General features: G+C 45.8%; 1 protein-coding gene across 1 annotated transcript; it reads right to left on the reverse strand.

Annotated features, from left to right (window-relative positions):
• Positions 1-362: 362 nt before the first annotated feature.
• SYDE1 (synapse defective Rho GTPase homolog 1) lies at positions 363-19,880 on the reverse strand. Its single transcript, XM_042453323.1, has 8 exons — positions 19,562-19,880; positions 12,350-13,081; positions 9,794-10,519; positions 7,514-7,731; positions 6,590-6,716; positions 4,364-4,524; positions 3,500-3,728; positions 363-1,192 (listed from the first exon to the last, which is right to left on the reverse strand). Exons 1-8 carry the CDS (start codon positions 19,662-19,664, stop codon positions 753-755), a joined length of 2,736 nt encoding a protein of 911 aa, XP_042309257.1. The 5' UTR covers positions 19,665-19,880; the 3' UTR covers positions 363-752.
• Positions 19,881-24,866: the final 4,986 nt, after the last annotated feature.

Consider the following 24,866-nt stretch of genomic DNA (forward strand, 5'->3'; position numbering starts at 1 on the left):
GGATAGCTTGGCCTGGGAGCCACCATTTAAATTTTCCAGGAGCTCCTGGGCTTTGTCAGGGGTGTTATGGGCAACTGAAACGGTGGCTCCCAGAACCCCAGTGCTGACCAGAACACTGTGTCTCTCAGATGAGCCCACCAGAGCTCACTCCCATAGAAGGGGGGCTGGTTGAAAGTACTTGGTCAAGGACCCCACTGAGACCTACAGCTGACTCTCAGCACAGTGGACAAAGTAAGAGCGATGAGCCATTGGTTCGAACCACAACTCAAGCCATTAACTCATCAAGCAGCCACAGCTGGGAAGCCACACACCTGTGTCCTGTCTGTAACAAGGGAGGATAAGAAAACAGGCCCACCTTCAAGGATTTTTTGAAGTGCTCTGAATGATTAGGAAAGTGTGCTACATAAATAATACTTATTCGATATCACTTTTTCAAGCAAATTAAAATAAAATGTCAACCGCTTCCTTTCTTCCTTGGACGTACTGAAACATAGAAACAAGCCGCTGAGTTGCAAATGGTCACTCCCTCCTTGGGAGGTTAAAAGTCCTCAGTGGCTGGACCCTGAGAGCCAATCTGCAACAGCACACACCTTGGCTCTTCACCACTGGGCAAAGAAATCAAACCAAAACAATAAAAATAATAAGAGCTGCTCACTTGGCACAAAATACCGTGAACAGAAGGAATACTGATAAAGTCTCAGGAGCATGAATGCCTGAGTTTCACAAACAGAAGAAGAGTTTTTCTATCTTGCTCACAGGCAGACATTAATTTGCTTGGAGAGTTCTTGCTCTAAATCCAAGATGAGAGCATCAAAGTCCTTCAGATTGAGCCTCGGGCTGAAGGGAGCTTCTTGCTCTTCCACCAGGGCAAAGTCTCCCATGAAGACGGTCCGGCTGTGGTGTGCCAGCCCTTCCCTTAATGCCTCCTCCTCTTCATTCCTCTCATCATCATTGTCACTCTCACTCCCAGCCACTTCATCGTAGTCCGTGTCCCCAACCCCTGGCTTGGGTCCTGCCAAGAACTGCTGACCACACACGCTCCAGTCCCCGGCATAGCGATTGCTGGGGGGACTTTCCAAGCCTCGGGGGCGGCTCCGGGCCACAACAGTGGTTTGCAACAGCGGCAAATTCAGGGAAGGCCGGCACTGGCGTTGGGGCAAGGGATGCTCTTCCTCTGTCTTCCTGCGTGGGACTAAGAACAAAGGAAAAACAAGTTAGGCAGGACTGGATGTGGGATGCCAAGGGACATGGAACAAAGCTTGAGGGAAATTACATTTTGGATTATACAGTGGGTCCTTGGTATCCACTGTGGTTTGGTTCCCAGGTCTCCCATGAATAACAAAATCCACGGATGCTCAGGTTCTATTAAATACAATGGCATAGTAAAATGGTGTCCTATTTTATACAAATGCAATAGCAAAATGAAGGTTTGCTTTTTGGAATTTATACATTTTTAAAATATTTTCAAAGTGTGGATGCTTGAATCCATGGATAAAAAAATCCATGGATACAGAGGGCTGACTGTAACTCTTTCCCAAGCTCTGCAACTACCTCAATGTGTCAGATAAATAGTGGGGAGAACTGAGATATCAGTTCCCACCATGACCACCCCAAGTGTACGAGTGTATGTGGACTACGATTCAGATTTTGAGTCTGTTTGAAAACATGATTCTATCCCCTCCTGCACAGAATAGCTCCCGGCAGGAGCAAAGCAGAACAACTTTATTAGCACAAACCAGAAATTTATAAGCTTGCAATGTGATGATGCAGAAAGCTGTAGACCCACATGTACTAGAAGTTCTCGTAACTTTGTCAGGCGAAAAATAGCAGTTTAGAGTTAGTTTCAACAACCATCAATAGGGTATTCATTTCAACATCACTGTTTAGTTCATGTTGCACTTATGGCAGCTGCATAAGAGCCCATGCCTCATTATTATATCAATGGAAGCAGGGTCTCAGTTCCTCCTAGAAGTTTCGCTGTCTGATCTGTAAAGCTTTTCACTGCTGAGCTCGGACAAGAGAGCGCTTTCTACAAAGCCCTAATTCCTTTTTATTTTGTTTGGATAAGCTGTTTCATTGACAGAGGGTTTGAGGGCTGGGGCCTGGATCAAATTAGAGATCCAGGAAATGACAGGCCCATCATTCTCTCCCAGGAATGTTGGCACAAAGCATGAGGGCCAGTACTGTCCAACAAACTAAAGTACACCCCTTGCCAAGGAAGAATCAGCATATCTTCTGCAAAGGGAAGTCTAGCTTCCCCAATTATTGGAGGCATCAACAAATATATGCAGGAAGTGGAAAATAAATGAATATATAAATAAATGAATGCACTCCCTCGGAGGGTGATAGAGTCTCCTTCCTTGGAGGTCTTTAAACAGAGGCTGGATGGCCATCTGTCAGGGATGCTTTGATTTGGATTTCCTGCATGGCAGGGGGTTGGACTGGATGGCCCTAGTGGTCTCTTCCAACTCTATGATTCTATGATTCTATGATTCTATATACTTGGATTTTCAGACTGTGGCTGCATCCATAATTAGACAAAGGCACATTTGTGCCACTCTGCTAATTTAAAACTAGACTCTAACAGGTTTGACTTTGACATTTTTGATATTTCAATATTTTTGTTTCCTTTCTAAATGCTGAGGCCTTGGGAAACTTAAATTACCCTATATTTTTCCTAAAATATTTGCAATGTTGACTGTGTGAGTAACCAATGCAAACAGACCCTGGATAAAACGGGATAAAACTCCTTGAACGTGTTTTGAATACATCCGCATTATTGACTCAATCTTTATTCACAGTGCTGACACGTGTGAGCAAGAGCACTCACAGAGATTTACAGAAATGCGGTTCCAATAAAAACAACAGCGTGAACAACAAAACTGGAATGCATGAGTAAGATTATTTATATGGTCACAATATAAAACGACATCTGAATAACCCCTGATACAATATAGGGAATGGCCAAATGCTGTGCTGATCCTCCACTATCCCCACATTGCTCATCCTGCCCATAGCTCACTATAAAAACCTCACTGTGGGGCTAACAAGTGCCCAACAGCGCCAGTTATCGCAAGGCTTAAGAGAAAGCCAACAACCCCTTAGCACTGCAATCCTTAGTAATCCAGTAAAAGAACCCCCTCCCAGAACTGCATGCCTCCAGTAGCCAGTAAGAGAAAGCCAACAACCACTAGCACGGCATGCCCTGGGTAGCCAGTAAGCCAGTAACAGAAAGCCAGAAAAATCCTAGCACTGCATGCCCCTGCTTAGCCTGTATGCCAGTAAGAGAAAGCCAAGAACCCTGTAGCACTGCATGTCCCTGGGTAGTCAGTAAGAAAAAGCCAGAAACCCCATAGAACTGCATGCCTCTGGGTAGCAGTAAGCCAGTAAGAGAAAGCCAACAACCCTGCATGCCTCTGGGTGGGTATCCCCTGCGCGTGTGTTACAGGGAGTTCTTATTCCCTTGCCTCCCACCACCCGGCACTCTGGGTTCACTCACTTGGCCAAGCCTGAAGCAGGTAATGCAACACTTCAATGTGGTGCTTGAAGTCCATGGTGCTGGCAATGGTGTGATGTCGTTGTCTGGGGCTGCGGGCCCCTGGACCTCCTGTGCCCTGGCTCAGTAACACAGGTCCAAAGCACACAGCGAGATTCTGAGCATTCATGCGGTTGAAGGTGTGGAAAGACGCAACCAGGCTGAGGTGGTCCAGCAGCATGGTCAGTGTGGCCTAAAAAATAAAATGGAGGAAACCAACTTCTATCAGCCCACCCTGATCCACATAGGTCTAATACAGGGTGACCAGAACCCTCCTTTCCCAAGACATAATAATAATAATAATAATAATAATAATAATAATAATAATAATAATGATGATGATGATGATGATGATGATGATGATGATGATGATGTTTCCCCGCCTCTCCTGGTGCATCGAAGCGGGGTTACATATCCTACATTTCAACCTTCTGTCCAGGAAGAATCCCTAAACATCCTTCTTTTTGAGCATTATTATGTCCTCATTGCAAAGAGGGGGAATATGATTTCTAGGAGCAGCAGCAGACAAGACTTTCCTCCAGTTTCTCAGAGGGGAAAAGACAGCAAACTTGTTAGGCTATGGGCTGCTTCAGGACACAGTGCAAAGTGAAAGAGATTTTCCCTTAATTTCAGCCCAGTGGAAAAATGAGAGGAATAATTTAAAAGTAGATTCAGTTAATGGTTTGTACTGTTGTGTACAATGTCTTGTTCAGAGTTCTATAAACCTCTTGCAAGCCAAGAATGCATTTTAACAAAGCTACGTTCATCAGAAAAATGCAGGAAAGATGGGACCACCAAAGCCGTTCTTTTTCTGTGTCTAGTCCTCACCTTCTCAGCTTCTGGCAGGCAATCCAGAAGCACTGTTGTTGCCGAAGTCTCCTTAGCTTCCTGCCCTTCTGTCCGACTGGACATGGCTTCCAGCACCACCTGGTAGAGTGGGTTGGTGATGAGAGGGGTGGGTAGTTCCCGCAAATAGTCCTTCAGGATCCCTGGGAAGATGAAAAGCAGCAAATAGTCCATTTGAAGACCACCACAGCTAGCCTCCCAGGGTACACCCTCAGTCCATATGAGAGAGGGCTGCTACCACATGGGTGGACAAGAGAGAGCAAGACCTGAGTATATATTAAAGTGACCTATCCTGGCATGAAAAGAGCCAGTGTGGCATAGTGGTTTGAGTGCTGGACTACAACTCTGGAGACCAGGATTCATTTCCCACCTTGGCCATGAAACCCACTGGGTGACCTTGGGCATGTCACACACTTTTAGCCTCAGTGGAAGGCAATAGCAAATCTCCTCTGAACAAATCTTGCCAAGAAAACTGCATGATAGGTTCACCTTAGGGTCACCATTAAGTCAGAAATGACTTGAAGGCACACAACAACAGCAATCTTGGCATGGAGAACTCTTTCAGGTAGAAACGTGCCACACGGAGGGTGGAACTGGAAAGATAGTGGATGTGTTGACTGAGGTATGTGGTGGGTATATCAGTGTCCAGACAAAATACCGTGAGAAGACATCCCATGCCTGGCCCTTTTGCTGCCTCAGACCTGCTCCTCTTTAGAGGGCAGAGAAAATTGTTGTTGTTGTTGTTGCTGCCGCCGCTGCTATTGTTATTATTTCATACCCACCTCTCCTCATGGATCAAGACGGGGAACAGTAACAATTAACAGACAAACAACATCGGTTAAAAAGACATCATTTTAAACACACATCAATTTAAAAGGACAAATAAGGTAATATTAAAATAATCCCCATGTAAAATTCATAATTTAAAATTCACAATTTAAAAATAATCTGGAAAAGCCTACCAAAAGAAACTGGTCTTTAATGCTCTTTTAAATTCAGACAGCTTATTCAGTTCTCGAATCAATTCTGGCAGGTAATAAGGTGAGGAGGACAATGTGCTTTTCAAGAAAGCCCAGGAGAGCTTTGGGATTTCTCAGAACAGCCATCCAGTAATGTCTCTATCTGAATCCAGTAGCTGTGTGCAACTCAAAATGTCCTTGCTGGTTCTACTAGCATAGCTTGACCCAAGAATGTCTCACTTTTCCTCCATCCTCCAAAAGATATGGAAAGGGGAGCAGCCAAATAAGCAATCACCCAGGAGAGATAAAGAGGCCACCAGCTTGGAAGAGGAACAGGAGTTGTCAGCATTCTCCCAGCCTCTGCTCCTTTGGATGCAGGCAAAGGGCCAGGACACAGAAAGGCTGCGCAGTTGTTGACAAAGAATGTCCACCCACACCTTGGCCAGACTACTATTAAATGGTTGCTGTCCTGCACTCACTCCACACCTCACTGTTGCTGCCCAAATGTGTCTGTTTATGATGCTAAAACTGTTTTGCATTTACAGATCAGCCCCTTGCACTGCAAACCACCTCCTGATGGAAGGAAGTTGCTTTGACTTCCACTGACTCTAGATCCTGTGGGTCAGAGGCAGCTGTGGAAAGAGGGAAGGGAAAATGGGGCTCCCTCTTGCTGCAGGAATCTGGATCTCCTTCCTGCAGAAGGCCCATCTTGACCCCACTCATGCTTTACATAAAGCAAAAATATTGCAGAAGAGTTGATGGGCATTTTTTCCCTCCTCCTCCTCTCTCTCTTCTCAATTACTCGAATAAACTTTCTGAGCATTGTCCTCTTCAGTTTCCTGTCCCCTAGTCTTGTCAACACGGAGGAACGCAAGCTATAAACCAGCCTACCAGCAAAGACCTACTGTTGGGTTGACACAGCCTCTGTCCTCATTTCTTCCATTGCTGATGTGCATTACAATGCTTGTTTGGAGCTTGGAAATCTTACTTTTCTATAGCACCGTTCCCAGAATCCCCCAGACAGGAAGACCAAATTCTGGAAACTATGCTCTAAAAAAGTACAAAAAGACTTTGGCTTCACCAGACCCCTCTCCTTAGCTAGGAGGAAACAAGAAGCATAGCATCAAAGATGCAACTCTCCTTCTAATGCCCAGGAGGCTCCACTGTACATCAGGACCCACAAGGAGCTGAATGGTAATGGCACTGGTGGACACTGAGCAAAGAATACCTCTGGACAGAGGTCATTCACCTGTGATGACATTGATGTCTGGATAGAGGTCTTCAGAGAGCACCACGGCAGAACTGTCCCTCTCAAAGGCATCACGTAGCTCTTTCTTCACTGCTGCTGAGCCACACAAGCGATACAGACCTACAACCTACAAAGAAAGCAGGGCCCATTGCTTGAACAAACAGGTATCTTCACCAGAAAACAGAACAGGGGAAAGAGGGCTCTTTGGTTGCCTCAAGAATCTGTGGAAGGCTTTCCCAACCTGGCCTCCAGGGTTTTTGGCTAGAACTCCCATCAGCCCCAGCCAGCCTGGATCAGGGTTGTGATGAGAGTTACTGTATACACCAAAACATCTGGAGGGATGCAGATAGGGGAGGTCAAGCCATAGGTAAAAAAATAAAGGCATCTCCATTCCTAATGGTGCTACAAACCTGAGAGAAAGACAGAGTATATGGCTGTAATTCTGTCTCAACAGACGGTTTAACTCATGTGCTGCTTGAATGCCCTGTTTATAATGACCTCAGAAACAACTATATTTATCCTCTGTAAAAATCATTTACGGGAAGTTAATCTCTTGAAAAGGTTTGTTTTCTGTTGCCTGATGTAAAGAAATTTGTATCTTTTAGAACACCCAAATTTCTTGCTAAGGCTCTACAAATGTGATGATTGCAAGATTGGCAAAGGGTATGGAAAATGATTTGACCCTTGAAAACTGACTATTAGTAGTTTAATTTGTGCAGATTTTCTTTTCTTCTTATATATTTGTGTGTAATGGCTGTTTGCTAAAACACAACAAACAGACTTTGGCTTTGAGAGAAAGGGAGAAATCCTGGCCAAAAGATGAGATCTACAGATGATGCATGTCCCCAAAATCCTCTGTGGACCATCCTGTGTCTTGAGGGGCAGGAGAGAGGTGAATGATCACTTTGGGGGAACAGCACTGACCTTCAAGCCCCTTTTCTCAATCTGGGTGATGCACTTATGGATCAGGAGGGGAACTTTGATGGCAGCTCCTTCCCTTTCCACCAGCTGACTCAGTTTCACGCCAAACACCTGTGGCTCCCAGTCATTGTTAGCTGGGTCCCACTGATCCACCAGGGTGAGCTTGACGTAAAGGAGCCCTCGTGGCTCCAGCTGCATTGCCAACTGCTGGGTTTTGCAACCTGGGAGGGAAGAGCAACAGAGTGAGGCTGTGAAGACTGCAGGGTGTGTGTGTGTCTTATTATTTATTTATTTATTTCACAGAATCATAGAATCGTAGTGTTGGAAGAGACCACAGGGACCATCCAGTCCAGCTCCCTGCCATGCAGGAAGACACAATCAAAGCACCCCCCCACAGATGGCCATCCAGCCTCTGTTTAAAAACTTCCAAAGAAGGAGACTCCACCCGCCTCCAAAGGAGCATCTTCTACTGTACAACAACTATTACTGTCAGGAAGTCCCTCCTAATGCTGAGGTGGAATCTTCTTTCCTGTAGTTTGAATCCATTGCTCCAGGCCTTATTCTCTAGAGTTGCAGAAAACAAACTTGCTCCATCGTCAGTATGACATCCCTTCAAATATTTAAACAGACTATCATATTACATCTGATCCTTCTCTTCTTCAAACTAAACATACCCAACTCCCTAAGGGTTTCACGGTTTCCATTTTGGTTGCCTCCTCTGCACATGCTCCAGCTCTTAACATCCTTCTTGAATTCCAGGTGAGGCCTGACAAAAGCAGAATAGACTGGGACTATCACTTCCCTTGATCTAGACACTACACTTCTATTGATGCAATCAAGAATCGTAGGAGCCTTTTTAGGTGCCACATCACACTATTGACACATGTTCAACTTGTGGTCTATAGATCCCTTTAACATGAAAATGTTGTCTAGCCAGGTATCTCCCATCCTATATCTGTGCATTTCATTTTTTTCTGCCTAGGTGTAGGATCTTACATTTGTCATTGTGGAAATTAATCTTGTTAGCTTTAGCCCAACCTCCTAATATAATAAGCCCAAAGTCGTTTTGAATGTTGATACTGTCCTCTGGGGAATTAGCAACCTCAGTTTGGTATCATCTGCAAATTTAATCATCATGCTTTCTATTCCTTCATCCAAGTAATTGATAAAGATGATGAATAGCACAGGGTCCAGTACAGATTCATGTGACACTCCTCTAGTCACTTGAAGAGAGCCTTTGGGTTTGGTCAATTGGCCAATTACAAATCCACCTAACAACAGCATTGTCTAGACCACAATTAACTAGCTTCTTTTCAAGGATTAATACCCCACCTCTCTCCCACAATGGGATTCAAGGTGGGCTGGAATAATTTTAAAAGACAGAAATAAAAACATAGATTACAAAAGTTAAAAACTAATTAAATATTCCTAATATTAAAACATAAGTTAAAAACAGCATAGTTGAAACTAGTAAAAACCATAAAGCATTTACAGCATAACAGAAGTAAAATTAATCCACCAAAAGCCTGCCTAAACAAAATGTTTGGAGGAGGCTTTCTCCCGAGTCCTCATCAGCCACATCTGCGAAGGAGAGAAAGCCCTCCGCTGCAGATCTTAGCACTCAGGCTGGCTTGTATAGGGACACATGGTCCTTTACATAGTCTGGATCCAAGCTGTTTAGAGGTCAAAACAAGCACCTCTTCTCTTCAACCTGTCTCTGTCCACCCCAGGAGGTGCCCACATGATTCAGCACCATGGACAGGAAACAGGACCTGTACCCAGAATTCAATCTGCTGCCCCCCATTCCACCCCATCTGTCAGGACCTCTCATCTCTGACCTGCTTTTGAGGCTCCCATGACCCACAGCATTCATTCCCTCACCTCACGTCTAGCAATAGGAATCCATTACACCAGTTTGTTCTCCTTGAGCACCTGTGTAGCAACAGCACTAATGGATAAGACAGGGAAAGTGCTGGCCTAGCAGGGATGAAGTGGCCCTTCCAGGGTGACCAGAAATCTTGCCTATGATAGATTCGCCTTAGGGTCACTGTAAGTCAGAAAAGACTTGAAGGCACACAACAAACAGTTGATCTACCTTACTGGTAAGGATCTGGCCCCATAACACATCAAAGCACTGTCGCGGGGATGTTCAAGGGACCAGCCTTAAGATGTTTTTACCTGTTCTCCTCCTACCTGACCAAACTTTTCTGTCTCCCTTGAAAACGTCTTGGTTGCCCATGCCTGAATTTCAGCATATCCTTTCTCTCATGTGACCCACCTTACCTTGAAAAACATGGGGTAAAATGATGGTGCCATGACAGCAAACACGATTCTTCCCCACTGCAGGATCGCATGAGAAGACCACAACTTTGAGGAGCTGGGAATCCTCAAGCTCCAGCTGGAAGGAGTGGTTGAGGCTGAGGAAAGCGTCCTGGCAAGGCAGCAGGGCAGTGCGGGCCTTGTTGACTGAGTCTACCTGGAGGACACAGAAGGCTTCCTTTGCTTCAGCTTTGGGGGGCCTGAAGTCTTGCACCCCCAACAGGTGGATGCTGACAAGGCCAGAGAGATGCTGAAAGCAGCCAGGTTGCTCAGCAAAACTGTAAGGACGGAAGGAGCCATCATCAAGCCCCAGGTAGGTCTCAGCTTTGGCCTGGAGCTCTGGAGAATCTCCATCACTCAAGTAGCCCCCTTTGCTGGCAGCCTTGCCCCGAGCCTGGAGCTGCTGAGAAGTCACGCTACTGTCTAGGTGGTAGCGGCTGATGACGCTGCCCGGCTCCTTGGGAGATGAGCCGCCCTCTGGTTCTGGTCCTCGAGGACGGGAACTACGGAGGCTAAGCTTCCTCCTCAACTCTGGTAGCTTCTTCATCTTCATGGAGAGACTTCTCACTGGGCCAGGAGACTTTGCCTTGCCAAGATGGTGGACCTTCTTGTGGGAGATGGGACTCTGGGCCCCTGAAACAGGGAACGTGGCCTTTTCCTCAGGATCTGGGCTTGCAGACAGCATCTTTCCTGGGGAGAGAAACTGTGTAAGACAAATCAAACTAACTGCAACTTGCCCTATGGGTGGGCATGAGTGACCAGATATCATCACCAACAAGGAGGATAAGGCATCACAAAATACAGAACATTAAAGAAAAATGTAGAACATTACCAAAGAAAAGCTAAAAATACTAATATAAATGATAAATTCATGCTTCTTAGTCATGCGTAAAATGGAGAACATGTTGGAATTCTACCCGAACAGAAAGTGGAAATGTAGGACATGTCCCAGAAAAGGAGAACATGTGGTCACCCTGACGCATATAGTCAGCCCTCCATATCCATGGATTCTTTATCCACCAGTTCAATCATCCATAGCTTGCAAATATTCCAAAAAATATCTAAATTCCAAAAAAGCAAGGCTTGATTTTGCCATTTTATATAAGGGACACAATTTCACTATGCCACTGTCTTTAATAGGACTTGGGCCTCCACAGATTTGGTATCCATTGGGCTCCTGGAACCAAACCCCAGTGTATATCAAGGGCCTACTGTATTGCTGAAATGTCCAAGAGCATGGGGCAGAAAGGAAGAAGTGGGTTCCAGAGTCACTCCATTAAACAATAGGGACAAGAGGGAGAAGCCGAGGCTTCCCACAAAAAAAGGCTAATGGGGGCCCCCATTTTCTGCATTGGGTCCCATACTAGGAGAAAAGTGAGATTCTGTTTCCAAGGAAAGAGCAACACCATTAAATAGATGATTATATCTTGCAATGCTGTGTATAGTCAGCCTCATTTAATCCATTTTGCAAATCAAAATTGACCTTAATTGATTAGAAAGCTGAGCCAAAGCTAACAAAATGAATTTCAACATGGAGAAATGTAAGGTACTGCACTTAGGCAGGAAAAATGAAATGCACAGATGGGAAATACCTAGCGTGTGAAAGGGATCTAGAAGGCCAGAAAGAATAAAAGACGAAGTAGAAATTAAAACAAAGGAAGAGCTAGAGTAGTAGACTGGTTCCAATATTTACAAATGAAAGAAGACTTTAAAAAGGACATGTTAAAAGGTGGAATAGAGTCTGAATGGAAAGACTTTGATAAAATAATAATGGAAGAGGAAAATTCAATTAATAAAGTGTACAAGTTATTGTTTGATATAGAATTTAAAGAAGAAACGATTGAAGAAAGCATGATTAAGTGGATGAAAAACATAACTAAATCAATACCCCTCGAAAAGTGGGAAAGCTCATGGAGAAATAATAAAAAATTCACTAATGGTAACAATTTAAGAGAAAATTATTAGAAAACATTTTATAGATGGTATTTGACACCTTCCAGACTTGCTAAAATGAAAAAACAAAATAAGAACAAATGCTGGAAATGTAATGAGAAGATAGGAACCATGTATCACATGAATGGAAGATTAAAGTGAATGAGTTGGCAACTATGGACTGACTGTCCATGTATAGGGAAAACAACCCAACAATATGGAAAAAAAAGTGGGGGAAAATAGGAAAACTTTGGCAAGAGTGATGTTAGGACAGCTATGATGATTCAGTAATGTTTATTTGATGTTGTTTTATTGTAAAATTAATAAAAATGTATGATACAAAAAAAATAAATGTATAAACTTTATAATTTTGTAATTGTATAGCTCTTGAAGTAGGGTCTTGCAGTTCATAGCCCTTGTGGTCTCTTCCAACTCTATGATTCTTCCCGAAATGTGTCAACAGGAGAAATAAAAGCCTTTTTAACAACAGCACAGCTTATCAACAGTTTGTTCCACAACAACTCCAGAGTACATCTCTCATTTTCCCATAAGAAATGTGGGGACCATTTAAGAAGAATTAACTCTCACCACCACAAGCCTGGGGCTGGGGGTTGCTCATTTCCTCAGCTTGTTTGGCTGGCCTCATTTGACTTGGTGAAGTCTGGAAACCATCTCTCCTGGCTTGCTGTGAGCTTCCTAGGCAGATATCTTCCCATCCAGCTTTAATCTCCACTGGCTTCCCCTTCCTGGTCACACTTTCCCACTTCTTCTCAAAGCCGGGGGGCTGCAGGTCCTCATCTTCTGGGATGGGGTTGTACCAGATCTCCCCCTCGTTGCTGCAGAGAATGTGAGGCTCCTTCAACTCTATGCTGGAGCTGGTAGCTGCTACTTCTTCCATGCCCTGGGTCTTCCCCGAAGAGAGCACCCAATGGCGGCTGCTTCTCTCCAGGCTTTGCAAGTAGGCACCTTGGCTGCTGCACTTGGCACTAATAAGGCTAGAGCTGCAGGACTCCATGTAGCCTACTGGCACTTCAGTATCTTCCTTGGGCCCGCTTGCCACCAAGCCAACCTGGTGTAGGCTCTCTTGGGATGGCACCTTGTCCTGGTCAGTAGGTCCCTTTGTAGTACTTGAGGAACTCTGGCCCAGTTTCCTCTTGTGAGAATCCTCTTGACTACTCCAAGTGAACTTGGCCCAGTTCTGCTTCCTTGACACTGTGATAGTGGTGCTTTTCTTGGTGCATCCATCCTCCCACGGGAGAGATCCTACCGTCTGAAGACCTACAGCACACCCTGAAGCACCTGGTGGCTCTGACAGAGAATCTGTGGAAAACAGAAACAGAAAGAAAGAGAAAGTTACTTACTTGGACTATACAATGGGAACTTGGTACCCACTGGGGTTTGGTTCCAGGACACCCTGTAGACACCAAAATCCATGGATGCTCAAGCCCCATCATAGCACAGTAAAATGGTGTCCCTTATATAAAATGGCAAAATGGGGGTTTGCTTGTTGTAATTTATCTTTTTGAAATATTTTAAAGACATGGATGGTTGAATCCGTGGATAAATAATCCATGGATTGGAGGGATCACTGTAAAACCCAGAAGTCTATGTTGGGAGAGATGTTGTCCACAAAGTATTTATTTCATTCCATTTCACTTCACTGACATGCTGCCTTACTCCTGGAGTGGAATCCAAGTTACCTCTCAAAAAGAATGAACTAAAGCCTAACAATAAAATATGAAATATATATAAAAGCCACCACATTAAAACTGATTGTTGTGTGCCTTCAAGTTGCTTCTGATTTCTGGTGACCCCAAAGCAAACTTGAGGCTTAGAAAGTGTGACTTGCCCATGATCACCCAATGGATTTACATGACTGAGCCGGGATTTGAACCCTGGTCTCCAGAGTGACAGTTCAACACTCAAAACACTACATCAGCAGCTTTTCCAAATTGACTGATATGTCCTCAATGTAAGCCTAGTTGGAAAGCTTGAATAAAAATGTCTTTGCAAACTGGGAATGGAAAGTTGTGGAATCTCTTTCTTTGGATGCTTGGGAAAGGGAACATTTAGTTACCAGGTATCCAGTTTAGAGCATGGGTCTGTGAGAGGAGTGGGTAACTTGTGGCCCTCCAGATGTTGTTGGGTTGCAGACCTGGCCAGCACAGCCAATGGTGAGGAACAATGAGGGATGAAATTCAGCAGTGGCCAAGGGCATGTTTGGACAGCTAAAACTGGTGTGCAAGCTGCACCTTTTCCTTGAGAAGTCAAATCTGGCTGTGGTGACATCCCATCGACATGGGCCTGCCTTTGGAAACTGTTTGGAAACTTCAGCAGGCCCAAAATGCTGTAGTCGGCTGTTGAGAAGGGCTAGGTACAAAGATCATTTGTTCTTGTTGTTGTTGTATGCCTTCAAGTCATTTCTGTCTTATGGGGATCCTAAGGTGAACCCATCATGGCGTTTTCTTGGCTAGATTTGTTCAGAGGTTTGCCACTGCCATCCTCCGAGGCTGAGAGTGTGGCTTGCTTAAGGTCACTCAGCAGATTTACATGGTTGAACTGGGATTTAAACCTTGGTCTCTCAGTCTCCTAGTTCAAAACTCAAACCACTACACCATGCTGTTGTTGTGTGTCTTCAAATCTTTTCCAACTTATGCTAAGCCTATCATGGGTTTTCATGGTAAGATTTGTTCAGAGGAAGTTTGCCAAACTCCCTGAGGCTGAGAGGGTGTGATTTGCCCAAGGTCACCCAATGGGTTTCATGGCTGAGCTGGTAATCGAACTCTAGTCTCTAGTCCAGTACTCATACTACTATTCCATACTATTTCACCATCATTTCCCAACAGCAAGTTGGCCTCTTCATTTCTAAGCATGATGATCTTCCCATGACTCAAGAGTGCCAGAAAGCAATCAATCGGAAACTCCCTAGATGTAAGACAGACCATTTGCAGGTGCTCAGAGGCACTCTCCCCTTATTTGTTGTCCATTCATATTACACATTCTGGCAGATGGGGCTATGGCTCAAGAAGCAATGGTGAAGAGTATGGAAATAAAGCCCTCTGAGAAGCAACTAAGGGAGCTGGGTATGTTTAGCCTGGAGAAGAGAAGGTTAAGAGGTGATACGATAGTACTGTATAAATACTTGGAGGGATATCATATTGAAGATGGAGCAAGCTTGTTTTCTGCTATTCCAGAGAATAGGACACAGAGCAATGGATGCAAACTACAGGAAAAGAGATTCCACCTCAACATTCGGAAGAACTTCCTGATGGTAAAAGTTGTTTTGACAGGGGAAGACACTCCCTTGGAGAGTGGTGGAGTCTCCTTCCTTGAAGGTCTTTAAACAGAGGCTGGATAGCCATCTGTTGGGGGTGCTTTGTTTGTGAGTTCCTGCATGGCAAAAGTGTGGGGTTAAACTAGGTGGCCCCTAAAATTCCAACTTTAGGATTCTATGATTCTATAAGCAGGAGTCTTTGCAGTTTCCTTATGACTAAAAATATGCTAGGAGCTGATGGAAGCCTTCCTCTTCTCCAGGCAGAAGGGAGGAGGGAAAGCAATGAGTCAATGTGGGGAAGAGAATTCTGGAGGGACCCCAGCTCCACAATATCTGCCCAGGTTCAGGCCTAAAGACATGCAACCAAGGCCTGCAAATGCAGCTGAGGCTGAGAGGTCCCTTCCAAGCTCCCAGCTGCTCAGAACTGGTGCCAAGTTGGATTTCCTGTTGTTTACTGTACAGTCCCCTCCCCGGCCAAGACACAGAGCTCCCTTTGTAGGACCCGGAGTAAATTCAACCACTCTGGACAGCAAAGCTCAGGAATGAAGATGCCACAGTCACAGAGCAGACAGCTGGGCAGCAAAGGAGGCTGGAGGGAAACAGCAGCACAACCATCCCCATTTAGGGAGAAGGGAAGTTATGGTTTGATCTTCTTCACAAGGATCCTATTTTGAGACGCGCAACCAGCCCTCTGTATCCACAGATTTTTTTTTAATCCACCAATTCAAGCCACCACAGTTTGAAAATATTTTTAAATGTATACATTCCAATAAGCAAACCTTCATTTTGCCACTCCAATAACATTAAAAAACAAACAAACAAACAAACAAAAACAAACAGTGACACATTGGACCAACCAAAATGCACAATATACATATTGCAAGCTTTCTAAGCTCCGCTAGCCTCTTCATCAGGCAAGGTGTTAAAACCGTAATTGAAGATCTTTTGCATTTCACTGTTTGTTTTCTAAATTCAGATGGTATGGAGGGGTATTTCTTGCAGGCTGGCACCTCCTCCTTCTGGCCATGTGGTTACTGGGAGATTCTTAAAAAACCAGGAAATTTAACATCCACGTAGAGACTTCCATTTAATATCCACTTAGAGACCCAGCATGTGCCAGCCTGCAAGAGATACCCCTCCATACTCTCGGAACTGAGACAGAGGTGGGTTATAAACTGCCGCTTTGCGGCGATCTGCCGCCGCCGCTGTTTGCTCCGTAAGGGAGCCGCTGCAGCCAAACCGCGCGCCTCCGTTACGGAGCAAAAAAGAAGCTCCAAAATGGAGCTTCTTTAAGCGGCGCCTCTATGACGCGCGAGGCGCCAGGGGCAGACTCGCGATGTCATAGGCGCCGTGACACGTGCGGATGCACAGTGTCTGATACGTAAATATGGCGGCGGCCGTGTGGAACGGCTGCCGCCATATTGTATGTACAGAATACGTACTAGGGTTAGGGGGGTGCGGAAGCACCGCCCCTTCCTAACCCTAGTACGTATTCATTACGTACTAAATGGCGGTCTGTAACCCGCCAGAAACAGCAAAATGCAGGCCTATGACTAACATCTTCGATTATGGTTTTCAACATCCTGCCTGATGGTTACAAGCTTACAACATTTATATTAAGTATTTTGGGTGGCCCAAAAAAGGTATTCCTATTTGGTGGGTTTTTGATGTTATTGGATTTGCTATATGGCCAACATGGCTACCCCTGAATGTTTTCTTCATTTTGCAGTTTTATACAAGGGACACCATTTTGTTACGCCATTGTATTTAATGGTGCATACACGGATTTTGGTATCCACAGAGGATCCAGGAACCAAACTCCAGCCGACACCAAAGGCCCACTGTATTTTGTCAAATGACATCAGGAGGAGGAGTTGGTAGCTGCTTACTTCTTTATTATTAGAATCAGTATTGAAATAATCAAGAGCCAGCATGAAACTCTGGAGGGCAGGGTTTGAATCACCGCTCGGCTATGAAAAACCCACTATGAAAAACCCACTGGCTTTTGGCAAGTCACTCTCTCTCAGCCACAGAGGATGACGATGGCAACCCACCTCTGGAGAAACTTGCCAAGAAAACCTGCCTTAAAGTCACCATAAATCAGAAATTACTTGAAGCCAAACAACACCAACAAATTCAAATAATCATGGGTGTAAAAGGCCATTTTGCATTCAGATTATTGATTATCCATAGAACCATGATTTATTATTATTATTATTAGTAGTAATAGTAGTATTAGTGTCCCACTTTCCCCCCAAAACTGGGATGCAAAGCAGCTCACACTACAATTAAAAATATACAAAAGTGACACATTAAAATAAAATACAATGATTATTATATTAATGATGTACTCCCAAAAGAAAGATTGCAGATACTGATATCTATGCCACAGGTGACCCTTGGGGTTTTATTCCAGGATGCCCTGTGTATTGCAAAATCCAGGGATGCTCAAGTCTCATTGAATATAGTGGGGCAGGAAAATGGTGCCACTTATATAAACTGGCAAAATTAAGGTTTGCTTTTTGGAATTTGTATATTCTTTGCATATTTTCAAGCTGTGGATGATGGAATTCATAGACAAAATATCAGTGGATACAGAGGACCAACTGTATAATTGTCGCTGTGGTTGCTGCTGCTATTGTTACTACTGACCCAGCTGTTCAATATTTTCAGGTTAGTTTGCAGTGAAGCATAAAAGCATAACGCTATAAGACACATGTTAGAACCACAGCCTTAAAAGGCAGTGAAAGGGGGAGAGAAATAGCCACAATTAACATTAATCAGAAAGAGGCTAAAAGCCCCTGGATATAGTAAAAAGGTATTTACTTAACACCAAAAGGATGGCAAACTCAGTTCCAACCAAGTCTCCCTTGGGAGGCAGTTTTACTAGCACTGTTTGGTGTTGGGTGCCTTCAATTCGTTTCCAAATTATGGCAACTGATGTGGTTTTCTTGGCAAGATTTGTTCAGAGGTGGTCTGCCAGTGCCATCCTCTGAGGCTGAGAAAGTGTGACTTGCCCAAGATCAACCAGTGGGTTTCATGGCTGAGCTGGGAATCGAACCCTGGTCTCCAGACTCCTAGTCCAACACTGAAACCAGTACACCATGCTAGCTCTATATGCCAACACTGAAAAGGTCCTGGGTTTTGCCTGTCTTCCTTGTCCCTGGTTCCTTCCCCAACCTGTTGTTGTTGTATGCCTTCAAGTCATTTCTGACTTATGGAGACCCTAAGGGTATTCTTGGCAAGTTTCTTCAGAGAAGGTTTGCCACTGCCATCTTCTGAGGCCTTTGAGACCGAGAGAGTGTGACTTGCCAGGGTTACCCATTGGGTTGATAATGCCAAGACTGGGTTGAACCATGATCTCCAGGTTCATAGTTCAACACTCAAACTTCTATCCTATGCTGGCTCCTGACCCGGCATCCCCTAAATGTACAAGTGTATGACCCACACCCCACCCTGACCAGCAAGGAAATATCCGTGGCCATGTGTCTTGATGGTCAGTTCACACAACCATGGGTGGCTCTGATGCCATGTGCAACAGCCTGCCTTTGCCATGCTGCCATACGTAAGGCTCTTGGCAGTTTTGCAAGTGACCAATGGGCTCTGGATGTGGTGGGATGTGGTGACAGGACCGCATCTTGGGCTGCCCATGGAGCGATATCTAGCACAAATCTTGCCAAGAAGACCTTATGATAGGTGTTCCTTAGGGTTGCCATCAATCAAAAATGACCTGAAGGCACTCAACGCCCAAATGTCAGCCTCAGTGCCTCAAACCCTAACAGTCCTTTTTGCCCCCACCCCCCAGAACAGGCTGCCCAGAGGTCCTCCTTTCCCAGGACCTGTCCTCCACCCCAACCTTCTGCTCCAGGAGGACTACCCCAAGGCCCTCCCTTTGGAGCAGCACTAAGGAGCAGGCATTGGCATTGCTAGGAGTCCTCTGGAGCTTGCATTTGGACCTGTCCTCCATGAGGTCCTTCAGCACTAAGAGGCACATCCAGGCTGCCCAGAGGTCCTCCTTTCCCAGGACCTGTCCTCCATCCCAACCTTCTGCTCCAGGAGGCCTTCCAAAATGCATGCACTCATAGTTCTATGAGTGCCTATAGCTTTCCTTTGGCCATGTCCTCCATTTTACCTGAATGCCCTCCATTTGAGGAGATCTGGTCCCCCTGCTTCTACTTCCCAGATTGCCCAAGGCGTCCTCCTTTTCCAGGCCCTGTCCTCCATCCCAACCTTCTGCTCCAGGAGGACTTTCCAATGGTCCTCCCTTTGGAGCATCAGTAAGGAGCAGGCATTGGCATTGCTAGGAGCCCTTTGGAGCTTTGATTGGGGAACAGCCTCCATGAGCTCCTCCGTTTGGATCAGCACTGAGAGGCACATCCAGGCTGCCCAGGGGTCCTCCTTTCCCAGGACCCGTCCTCCTTTTCTACTTCCTGCCCAAAAGGACTCCTCCTCCTCCTCCTCCTCCCTTTGGAGCCCCGTTAGCCCCCTTTCTCCCTGGGAAGGGGCTCCATTTTGGGGCTGCTTGCCTTCTTCCTGCGCCGCCGCCGCCGCCACTGGCAGCGTCTTCTTGCGCCCGAGGCGCTCTTTGGCCCTGAGGCGGGAGAAGGTCTTCCTGAGCAGAGGCTGCATCCCGCGAAGGGCCAGAGAGAGAGGCAGCAGCAGCAGCAGCCCTCCGCGTCCCTCAGTCCCAACAAGGCTCAGGCGCTGAGGCGAGGGAAGGAGGAGAAGACGACCAGGCGCATTCCTGGCATGCTTCCTCCTCCCTCCCCGCCCCTCCGCCAAGAAAGAGAAGAAGAGGAGGAAGAAAGAGGAGGAGGAGGGAGAACAGCAGGAAGGAGAGGAGAGGAAGAGGAGGGAAGGAGGAGGAGAAAGTGGAGGAGGAAGAAGAAGGAGGAGGAGAGGGGGAGGAAGACGAGAAAGAGGAAATGGGAGATGAATTAGGAGAAGTAAAAGAGAAAGGGGAGGGGGAGGAGAAGGAGGAAGATGAAGAGGGGGAAGAAGAAGAAGAAAAGGAGAGGGGGAGGAATAAGGAGGAGGAAGAGGAAGGGGAGGGGAGGTAGGAGGAGGAAGAAGTAGAAGAAAGGCGGAGATGAAAGAGGCCGAAGAGGACGATGAGGAGGGGGAAGAGGGAAGAAGGAAAAGGCGAGAGGGGGGAGGAAATGAGGAGGAAGGAGGAAGGGAGGGGAGGGGCGGCGGAGGAGAAAGAGAAGAGACGAAGGGCGGGAGGACGGAGGAGAAGAGAGGAGGGGGAACGAGAAGGACAGGAGTGAGGCGAGGACCCGGGACTTAGGAGGAGGGAAGAGGAAGGGCGGGGAGTACGGGGCGGAAGGAAGAAGAAACGAAGTAAGAAGTAGGAGAAGGAGGAGAGGAGAGGAGAAGGGAGGAGTGGGGAGGGGGAAAGAAGAAGAAGGGAAAAGGAGAGGGGAGGAATAGGAGGGGGGGGGAGGGGGAGGTAGAGGAGGCAGAGGAGGAGGAGAGGAAGAGGAGAAGGAGGAAGAAGAGAAAGAGGAAATGAAGTGGGGGAGGAATTAGGAGAAGGAAGGGGAGGGGAGGTAGGAGGAGGAAGAAGAGGGGAAGGAGGAAGATGAGGGGGAGGAGGAAGAAGAAGGAAAAGGAGAGGGGGAGGAATTAGGAGGAGGAAGGGAGAGGAAGAGGAGGTGAAAGAGGACAAGGAAAAAGAGGAGGAGGAGGAGGAAGAAGAAGAGGGAAAAGAGGAGGAGGAAGGGTAGGAGGGGAGAGAGGAAGAGGAGGGGAGGGAGGAGGAGGAGGAAGAAAGCGAAGAGGAGGAGGAGGAAGAGGAAGGCAGGACCAGGACCCCCATCCCATCCAAACCTGAACTGAGCCCACCAGGATCTCTTGGAGCTAAGCCTGTCGTAGGTCCAGCCCTTTGGTGGGTTTCTCAGGATGGGGAGACGGAAAAGGAGGAGGAAGAAGAAGAGGGGGAAGGCTCAGGGCCACTCACCCCATCTCAATCTGTACTGAGCCTGGGCCTCCTCCAAGCAGAGTGACCAGATGTCCAGACTCTCAAGGACAACAAGGCACTGACAAATATAGGACCTCACAGACAAATGGAGGACATGACCAAAGAAAAGCTCCAAGTATTCCTAGAAATGTAGGTTCCATTGAGACAGTTTATTGACAGCTATATGACGTGTGTGTGTGTGTGTTGTATACCTTTAAGTCGTTTTGACATAGCAGCCCTAAGGGGGACCTATCATTGGGTTTTCTTGGGAAGATTTCTTCGGAGGTGATTTGCCATTGCCTTCCCCTGAGGCTGAGAGAGTGTGACTTGCCCAAGGTTGGTGAGTTTCAAACCCTGGTCTCAGAGTTCTAGTCCACAAACATTCAAGCCACTAAGCCATGCTGGTTCCATATTATCCCATATAAAGATAAGTTCCATCAGAAAAATATGGTTGAGTCCATAATAACATGCAGTATATACTTTTGTTAACTTTCCTCCTGGCAACCCTGTGGATGAGGCATCTCCAACATCTCCTGTCCTCCATTGCTCTGCTCAGGTCCTGCAAAGCCATGCCTGTGACCTCCCTGACTGTGTCCATCTATCTAGCATGTAGTCTTCCTCTCTTTCTACATCCCATCATCTTCCCTAGCATTATTGTATTTTCCCATGTCTTCTCATGATGTGACCAAAGTACAATAGTCTCAGTTTGATACTCTTGGCTTCTAAGATTTCATGCTTGATCTGTTCAAAGACCCATTTTTTTTGTCTTTTTGACTGTCCTTGGTATGGCAAACATACAGTGGATGATGAGAATCTTGTAGCACCTTTCAGACGAACTGAAAGAAAGAAGTTGGTAGCATGAGCTTTCGTAGACTTCAGTGTACTTCCTCAGATGCATTCGGTGAAGTGGAAGCCAGGCACAGACAGACAGACAGACAGACATATATATATGTATGTGCCATTGGTATGTGATCATGTCAATTCAAATTGCAAATCCTTTGTGTATGGAAATGAAGTTGCAGGTCCAGTTTTAACTATAGTCCATGGTCATTAGTGCACAAAGACATGAGAAACTGGTCTTTGTGTATGGAGATGAACTGGCAGATCCAGTTTTGCAATGGGACTAGCCTGTGATAAGAGGAATAGATGAATGTAGGGCACCCTCCTGAGGATGGGATCAGATAGTGTTGAAGTGTGTGTAGTGAGTGAGGAAACCATTGTCTTTGTTCAATCCATTACTGAGGCACTGTAGTTTGTGCATAAACTCCAATTCTGCTGTTTCTCTTTCCAATCTACCCTTGTAGTTCTTTTGTTCAAGGACTGCTGTTCTGAGGTCTGAGATGGAATGTCCAGAGTAACTGAAATGCTCTGCCACTGGTTTTTGTCTATTCCCATTCCTAATGTCTGATTTATGCCCATTTATACTCTGGCGCAGGATAAATATGCAAATGGATAAATGCTGATAGGCATTGATGACATAGTATGGCATAGATCACATCGGAGGATGAGCACATGAAGGTCCCCCTAATATTGTGGGTGATGCCATTAGGTCTTGTGATGACATTTCCTGGATAAATGTGTGGGCAGAGTTAGCATCTCAGTCGGTGGCAAGGCTTAGTACCTGTGTCCCCATCTGTGTCATGTGTCTTCCTGTGGGTGAATACCTGTTTGAGGTTTGGTGGCTGTCTGTAGATGAGTAAAGGTCTGTCACCAAGAGCCCTTCAGAGAGTAGCATTATTGTCCAGAATGGGTTGTAGTTCATTGATGATGTGCCTGAGAGGTCCCAGTTGGGAGATGTATGTGACTACTAGTGGAGTTCTGTCGATTTCCCTCTTCAATTTGTTCTATAGTAGATCAGTCCTGGGTACACATCTTGCTTTGTTTATTTGTTTTTTCATTTCATGTGGTGGGTACTGTAGTTTGAGGAATGCTTGTTGTAGTTCCTTGAGTTTGGCGTCCCTGTCTTGTGGATCTGAGCAGATGTGATTTGTATCAAAGGGCTTGGCTGTAGAGACTATGGATCTGATGGTGTGTTCAGGGTGGAGTGAGCCAAAGAATTCCAGAAGAAAATCAGCAAGTGCTTTATAGACTATAGCAAGGCATTTGATTGCAAAGATCACAAAATGCTATGGAAAACTCTTAAAGACATGAGAATGCCACTACACTGGATAGTCTTGATGAGGACTCTGTTAGAACAGAATATGGAGAAACAGAATGGTTCCCAGTTGGCAAAGGGGTCAGGCAAGGCTGCATCCTTTTCACCTTATCTGTTCAATTTGTACGTAGAACATATAATAATAATAATTATTATTATTATATTTATATTTCCCGCTTCTCCCTTCAGATCGAAGCGGGATTACAACAGTAAAAACATCATTAAATCCATAGATAATACAAAATACATCAATCAAAATAAAAAGGGGAAGAGTTGTTACAGTGTTTGCTGACAGTTGTAAGAATGGAGTCATCATATTCAGATGTTCAAAATCAGATTAGAGGAGATCCGTTGGATAGGCCCACCGGAAGAGATCCATCTTGAAGGCTTCCAAAGAAGGTATAAGACGGATCTCTTCCGGTAAGTTGTTCCAAAGTCTAGGGGCCATCGCAGAAAACATTTTACAAGAGGTGGTTTTCAACCAGGTTTTGGGTTGTTCTAATATTTTTGTGCCAGATGTCCTGAGAGTGCGGGGCGGATTATGTAGGGAGAGGCGTTCCTTTAAGTAACTCGGGCCCAGGCCATGTAGGGCTTTATAGGTAATAACCGACACTTTGTATTGCGCCTGGAAGCTAATTGGTGTAATGTGCTCTGATCTCAGTGTCTTGGTGATCAGTCTGGCTGCAGCATTCTGAATCAGTTGGAGCTTCCGAACTTGGTATAAAGGTAGCCCCATGTAGAGCGCATTACAGAAATCTAAATGAGAGGTTACCAGTGCATGTACTACTGTTTCAAGGTCCTCCTGAGCCAGGTAGGGACGCAGTTGGCGTATCAGCCAAAGCTGATACCATGCACTCCTGGCTATCGCCTCCACCTGAGATGTCAACTGTAGAGATGAGTCCAGGAGCACTCCCAAACTGTGGACTTCATTCTTCAGGGGGAGTGTGACCCCATCAAGGATGGGTTGGCAGATCTCCCCCACTGGACCAGGGGCACCTATGACGAGCACCTCTGTTTTCTCTGGATTCAGCTTGAGTTTGTTTTCCCTCATCCAGCCCATTACAGACTCAAGGCAGGCATTTAGAGGAGAGATGCCATTCTTAATCACTGCAGCAGTCAGAGACATAGAGAAGTGAATTTGAGTGTCATCGGCATATTGATAACAGCGCGCCCCATGTCTCCGGATGATCTCTCCCAGCGGCTTCATGTAAATGTTAAAAAGCATGGGGGACAGAATAGCGCCCTGAGGGACACCAGATGTCAGTTCCCTTTTACGAGAACAACTGTCCCCCAGCATCACCATCTGGAATCTGCCCGAGAGATAGGAATGGAAACACTGGAGCGCAGTGCCCCCAATACCTAGCTCCCTCAGGCGCTCCAGAAGGATACCATGGTCAATGGTATCGAATGCCGCTGAGATGTCCAAGAGCACCAACAGGGCCACACTTCCCCTGTCAATGCCCAGACGGAGATCATCAACTAGGGCGACCATGGCAGTTTCAACTCCATATCCTGCCCTAAAGCCAGTTTGAAATGGGTCCAGATAATCGGCTTCATCCAAGACAGCCTGGAGTTGGAAGGCAACTGCCCTCTCGATCACTTTGCCCAAAAATGGTAGTAAAGAGACTGGCCTATAGTTGTTCCTTATCAGGGGATCTAGAGAGGGTTTCTTTAAGAGTGGCTTAACCACTGCATGTTTAAGTGCTGATGGAAA

The sequence above is a fragment of the Sceloporus undulatus genome, chromosome 2, assembly GCF_019175285.1.
Source record: "Sceloporus undulatus isolate JIND9_A2432 ecotype Alabama chromosome 2, SceUnd_v1.1, whole genome shotgun sequence".
In the NCBI taxonomy this organism is placed as follows: Eukaryota; Metazoa; Chordata; class Lepidosauria; order Squamata; family Phrynosomatidae; genus Sceloporus; species Sceloporus undulatus.

What these genes read in the sequence shown, in the direction of transcription:
- SYDE1 (XM_042453323.1), bottom strand. Translation starts at nt 19,664, where the DNA reads ATGCAGCCTCTGCTCAGGAAGACCTTCTCCCGCCTCAGGGCCAAAGAG. An exon ending in CCAGCCCCAGGCTTGTGGTG is followed by an intron (nt 10,520 to 12,349) that starts GTGAGAGTTAAT and finishes TTCTCTCCCCAG; the next exon opens with GAAAGATGCTGTCTGCAAGC. An exon ending in TTGAGAAAAGGGGCTTGAAG is followed by an intron (nt 6,717 to 7,513) that starts GTCAGTGCTGTT and finishes CTTTCTTTGTAG; the next exon opens with GTTGTAGGTCTGTATCGCTT.